Below are 6,829 nucleotides of genomic sequence, written 5' to 3' on the forward strand. Positions count from 1 at the left end.
TGTACATTGTTGGAATTGTTGTTGCCTAGACCTCAATGTTTGAGATTTCAATAAAACAACCCAGATACCCATTCAGAACCCTTAAGAATTGGAGTAGAGCAGCAAAGCTGGCAGGTGCTTTTGAATTATGCTCTGTCCAATACTGGGTATTTTAAAATAAGGATCCAGGTATGTGAACAATGAAAAAGGATGCACAGAATTTATCTACTGATGTTCATTTCCCTTTACCATTTTATTGTTATCCACCCAAGCAAAACTCCTCCCTAAAGCTCCCATTTGAAAACCTGAGTCTAGCTAAGGATTCAGTTTCTGAAAGAGTAATTTGAACCTCATCATCTTCCTGAGAGATACCTTTATACCCTTTTTCTTCAAGCTATAGATTAGGGGGTTCAGCATGGGAATCACTACAGTACAGGACACTATGGTTACTTTCAGTTTCAAGACTGTAGTCAGAACTGGGTTTGCAGTAAATATAAATGATTGTTTCATGGAAGATAACTATGGCTGTGAAATGGGAGGCACAGGTGGGAAGGAATTTGAATATTCCTTCTGCAGAATACATTCTCAGGATGATGATGAGAATAAATAAATAGGAAGTAAAGATGATCACAATAGTGATGACCTCATTGAAAGTGGTCATGATGTATACAACCAGTTCGTTCACAGATACATCAGAGCAGGCAAAAGATAAAAGTGAGGGTAAACTGCAGAAGAGATTGAGCACATTTGATCTATAAGACAGGATCTTAAGAGCTAAACACATGGGAATCAGAAAGCAAACTGTTCCACAGAGATAGCAGGCAGATAGACATTTCAAATAGAGCTTCCAGAATATGATATCCATGTATAGCAGTGGGTTACAGATAGTCACATAGTGGTTATAGGCCATCACGGCCAGCAGGATGACCTCAGTAATCATATAAGTATAAAATAAATAGAAGTGTACCATATATCTCAGGAAGGAAATGGCTGTGTCTTTGCTCATAATATTAGCCAGCATCTTAGGTACAATGATGGTGAAGTAGCAGAAATCCACAAGGGACAAGTAGCTAAGGCAAAAGTACACAGGGTTGTGAAACTGAAAGCTGGCCTGGAACACTGTGATCACACCCAGGTTGCCCATAATTGTGACTCCATAGTTGAGAAAAAACACAAGAAAATGGAAGATGCTCAGCTCAAGGCGATCTGATAATCCCAGGAGAATGAACTCTGACACACAACTGCAGTTTCCTTTCTCCATTTGCTACTATATTACATGCTTTGGAAAAGGAATGAATTTTTTTCTTGTAGGATTGAAAAGAGTAGATTTTATTTCAGAGAAATAGAACCACTGATATCAAACAATATTTAAAAATTGTAATAAAAACATGTCAATAAAAATGTCAAATACCTCAACAGAAGTCAGTGAACAAATATAATTTAAGTATCAGAATAAATCTTAAGTGATACTCAACCCTCAGTTACTATAATAGATTGACATGATCTATTAAATTAGGTTGTATGATGGATTTTGAAAGTAAATTTATTGTTAAGATAAATTTACTACAGGGAAATTAACTTCTCTAATCTGAAAAACTTAGTAAGCTATGTACAAATCACGGCCACATCTATTGGGATACCTTATTTTATACATATATATAATATATACATACTTAATATACATATTTTAAGTATGTATATATTATATATATGTATAACATATATAATATATATATAATATATATAACATATATACATATTTAAGTTTCAGTCTATCAGTAACATAAATTTATCCAAGAAGAGGTTTTCTAAAATTCCATTGTTGAGGAATGTGACACTAGATACTTTTTGTTGATATACATGAAGATAATATGATTTTGCTTTTAGTATGAGGCAAAATAAAAATGCAGTTAAATTACATTGAAAGACATAATAATTTTTGCTTAAAAATAAAGTATTTTACTGATTTTATTGGTCAAGGCCATAATGTTTCAGAAGGATTGAAGGTTTGGTAGAAACTTAACTGAAAACAGTTAGGCAATATATATTCAAAGCTTTGATCCCTAAAATAGTACAAGCCTAATAATATATTTTTGAAGTGAGGTGATGACAGTTTAATATCATAAAGGTTTAGTTATATTGAAAAACTTATAATGAAAATCTGTTCAATGCTACATTGCAGCTTTATTAATGATATTAACAGAAGGAAAACCTCACAGACACAAATAAAGGAATTGCTAACCTATGATTTATCATATCTATGATAGAAAATTGTTATTTAGAATTGCTTTGAAGTTGGTTGATTAAAAACAGGACACCTAATAGCAGACATGATATATATCTTTATATATGTATATAAAGATGTTGATGCAGATGTATATGTAGATGTCTGAACAGAGAAAGAGATATCACCTGCTTCATTTTAAATTGGCTGCAAAACATACAGATACATATTTTCTGCAAACAAAAGGGAATAGTGAAAACTTTCCTAAGTTATGTTCAAGCATAGGATGAGGGAATGCTGTGTATTCTGTGTAAGTGGGAGCTGCCAAATAGACTTTTAAAGAAAAGGAATACAAAAATTTAGTAATTTTACTCTCTATCCTCACTCCTAGACTGCAGAAAGGTTACATACCTCATTTCATAAGACAGGTGTGTATTTGACTAAATTTATTGATGTGGAATAAAGTATGATACTGCAATCATGGTTTTAACAAATTTATGAAAAAAAGACTTATTTGCCTGCCCAAGAGATAAAAGAGGAAAATAAACATGGAAACTTTTTCCCCCAATTTTATAGGCTAATACAAGGAAACTGGACTATGTTAAACCTGATAGATATTTCAAAAGAATGCATTGCCTTTGTTGAGCAGAGAGAGTGAAATGTTCCTGTGAGCAGTTCCTAAGCAAATTAATTCAACCAGCAGAATGATGGTGACATATTATAAGCATTTCTATGGTCATCTTTCCTAGATTCCATTAAGAATATTGGTGTGGAAGAAGGAGGAAAGTCAGGAGAGAAAAAAAATTCTATCATTTTTTGTAGTCTGTGTTCTTTCACACACTACTAGGTGTTACCCAATGTTTGGCATTACAGAAGAAATTGTCCAATGACAGGACTGTTCTAAGCCACAATTGCACAAGTATGGGTTCTGTTAAAAGATTCTCTAGTTAGAGGAGATCTAAATTTGGCATATGTATTAGTTAGGGTTCTCTAGAGAAACAGAATCAACAGGGGACACTTGCAAATATAAAATTTATAACAGTGTCTCACGTGACCATAGGAACGCTGAGTCCAAAATCCACAGAGCAGGCTGTGAAGCCGATGACTCCAATGGATGGCCTGGATGAACTCCACAAGAGAGGCTCACCAGCCAAAGCAGGAATGGAGCCTGTCTCCTCTGAGTCCTCCTTAAAAGGCTTCCCATGATTAGATTTAGCATCACTAATTGCAGAAGACACTCCCCTTTGGCTGATTACAAATGAAATCAGCTGTGGATGTAGCCGACATGATCATGACCTAATCCTATGAAATGTCCTCATTGCAACAGACAGGCCAGCGCTTGCCCAATCAGATAAACAGGTACCACAACCTGGCCAAGTTGACACCTGTCCCTAACCATGACAACATACTTTTTAAAATGCTTTTTTATTGTTCAGAATATATATTAGTTTCCATTTTCAAGTAAACTGAGTTGGATTCTAGCTAACAAATCTGATGGAAGACATTTCCTCCCTGGTCCTGAAGATGTCAGGATGTGCACACAATAGAGTGAGAGACTTTATGTTGCAATTGAAGATCCTGGGAAATGGATCTTTTAAGTACATCCAACAATTATTAATCTCTATGGAATATCAAAAGTTAAAAATGTTAAAATAAAAATAACTGTGTAGATGATATAAGAAACAAATAACAATTAACCTCTCTAGAATATCATGAGGAATTTAAACATTACCCTAATTTTAAAAACAAATATTTGCAACTAAAAATCTCCTTCTAAATTTCTTGCTGCATTATGGTATTCTAGTATTCTATATGTGAGCCATAACTCATATTATCTTTTGAAATTACTACATATCTCTTATGAATAGGTCACTTTCTCATAGTATCATGAAATTTCCTATCCTTCTACAGACCATATTGTACAAAGTCACACCAGAATTCCTTCAAACATTAGAAAGACAATGAGTCCCCTGGTCAAAACAGTATATTAAGAGCAAGTATTCACTCATTTGATCTTTCTAAAAACTTGCCAATAGATCCAAAATGTTATCCAAGTTTTAAGTAATTTAATCACCACAATAACTGAGCAAGAGTCACTTCAAAGGAGATGACTGAGGCACAGAACAGTGTAACATAGCTGAAGTCAAATGCAAAGCATCATTCTGCTTTCCAGTTTCCCCACCCATATTTCTCCAACACACATGGAACCAGTAGTGGAGCTGCATTCTCCATAATGAATCTCCAATTCTGTGAGCCATTAAATTGGACCACGTCAAGTTTCTGTTATAGGTGTGCTTTTCTTTATAGTGTCAATCAAAGCCATGGTGTTTGAACATATGCCTGTGTATCCCTGCACACAACCTGTCATTTTAAGGTGTACAGGAACAAATTTTATTTCAAGTCAAGCAGTTTTTATATTATGAACTATCATATAATATGTTCCTAAAATTTATCTGCAAGAGAAAGCACCTGAAGTAGAGAAAACATTCTGGTTCTCCTTCTCACTCTCTCTTTCACAATTTACGCTAGAAAATAAATGCCCTGACTAACCTATGTAGTGATAATTTCCATGAGTAAAATCATGTGGACCACAACAAAAGGATAACTTGAAATATTGTTGTGCATGAGGCCTTCTTTAGCTTTTAATTAAGATTAAATTAAGCTTTATTCTTTCAAACTAAATCATGTCTTTCAAACTAAATGCTATTGACCATGAGTCAAGTATTGTCACTGGAGCTAATCTGATAATCTTGGAGATTAGATTCTCAAATCATCACAAATTAGAAATGCATTTTTCTAACCCATTTGATTGCTAGCTTCTCTGAAATAAGAGTAATTTATGATTGTTACATCCCCCTCAATTAAGACAGATTCTTGGCAGTTTGAATAAAATTTGTTATTTTTCTCAAAGCACCTGAGAAAAGATAAAGAGGCCATTGTTTCTTTGTTAATTATACAGTATGCCTTTGATTTCCCTATTGGGAAATATTAATTTACATACAATCTTCCTGCCTTTTTGTGTTATTTTGTACTATCCCCTCTCAAATGCCTTAAATTAAGTATGTTATTTGTTGGATACACTTTTAATCTTCCATAAATTATAAATCTCTTGTGGTGGAGTGGTTACATTACTCTTAGACTAAGGGGTCCCAATGTTATTATATCAACACTTGCTTTGTTGAGCAAACATCTGGAGCTTGAATCTGTGAAATTCTTGACAGAGTGATAAACTACTTAAGGCAAACCTCTATACCTTAACAGACATGAAAAATCCCCATTTGGAAACTTAAAATTCCTTGATTTCCTTTTGAATTTAAAAGATGTGGAATCATGGCAATTGCTATCTTCTTCTTTGTAGTTATTGATGCAGTAGAAAGACTTTATACCCAGAGTTTTGAGATGCATATAAAATATTGAGGTATAAAATCAGTCTTTCAAAACAAAAGGAATCATTAAGGAAAATGACATGGGCTTTTAGTCACTTAGATTTGAGTTTTAATTTCCAAATGTCATTAACTGTATTTATGAATTTGGGAAACTGTTGCTTTTTCTTAATCTCATGTTTTTTGAAGAGATTTGATGTGTGCCTGACCCAAGATTTACACACATTCACAATTTTTTCTGTCCAGGGAATCCTTAAATTTGTGACTTGGGTTAGGATTACAGCTTCTGCTGCAGCTATAGAACGAGGAAACCCTCTGGTTGCTCTTTCAGGTCTTTTCCTAGTTTTCATAGTTATGCTCAGACAGTCATTTTTTGCATGTCTGTCCTTGCCTATCTGTTACCCTAACCACTGAAAGGGTTTGCTCTTATTGTCTAGACAGATGATATTCTAGAGTTCCCTGGACACCAGAAATTTACAACTTTGAATTACAGGGGAAGTTATACCTCATGGGGTTTACTTTGACAAATATAAGATCAGAGCGGGAAGATTACTTTGTTTTCCTGTCTTATTTTATTGGAAATTAATACTTACCTGATGTACCTGGTTGGTGCCTTTAATTGTTTTAACACTTCTGAATGAAATTGTGCCAAGCAATATGTGACAGTGTGTATGGAATCTTTGAGCCAAATCCTTATTTCTTTTATTTAAATTGGATTCCATGTAGTTTGATCAGAACAAGCTATATATAATATGTGAACTTTTGTGGTATTATCTTATTGAAAATTAGTAAATGAGAGGATTACAAGATTTTAATAGGTCATTTCCAAAATTTATTGAAATACATAGGTTGTGAGGAGATAATGCCCACCCTCCCAAAGATGCCCAAATCCTAATTCCCTTGTGAATTTTACCTTTCATCAAAAAATGAAATTTAGGATGGAATTTGTTATGTATCTTGAAGTGCAGTGATTATCCTGGATTATATTGCTATGCCCCAGGTAATAACAGAAGATTTTAGAAGAAAGAACAAGGCAGTGGAATCAGAGGCAGAGGAAAGATAAAGTGACAGAAACAGAGGGTGGTGTAGTGTGACTGTCACCTTGAAGGTGTCCACAAGGCTGGGACTAGGGACAGCCAGTAGAGGCTATAAAAGACAAGGAAGTAGGTTCTCTTGCAGAGCCTTCAGAAGGAACACCCACTGCTGAAACCTTGCCTCTTAGTGCACTGAACTATTTTAGATT

General features: G+C 34.3%; 1 protein-coding gene across 1 annotated transcript; it reads right to left on the reverse strand.

The window, feature by feature from the left end:
* Window positions 1–373: 373 nt before the first annotated feature.
* LOC143669648 (olfactory receptor 5L1-like) lies at window positions 374–1,240 on the reverse strand. Its single transcript, XM_077144214.1, has one exon. The coding sequence runs from the start codon at window positions 1,238–1,240 to the stop codon at window positions 374–376; it is 867 nt and encodes a 288-aa protein (XP_077000329.1).
* Between the last annotated feature and the right edge of the window lie 5,589 nt (window positions 1,241–6,829).

This window comes from Tamandua tetradactyla, chromosome 26, assembly GCF_023851605.1.
Source record: "Tamandua tetradactyla isolate mTamTet1 chromosome 26, mTamTet1.pri, whole genome shotgun sequence".
Lineage (NCBI taxonomy): Eukaryota > Metazoa > Chordata > Mammalia > Pilosa > Myrmecophagidae > Tamandua > Tamandua tetradactyla.

Coding starts and splice junctions, on each gene's coding strand:
- LOC143669648 (XM_077144214.1), bottom strand. CDS start 1,240: ATGGAGAAAGGAAACTGCAGTTGTGTGTCAGAGTTCATTCTCCTGGGA.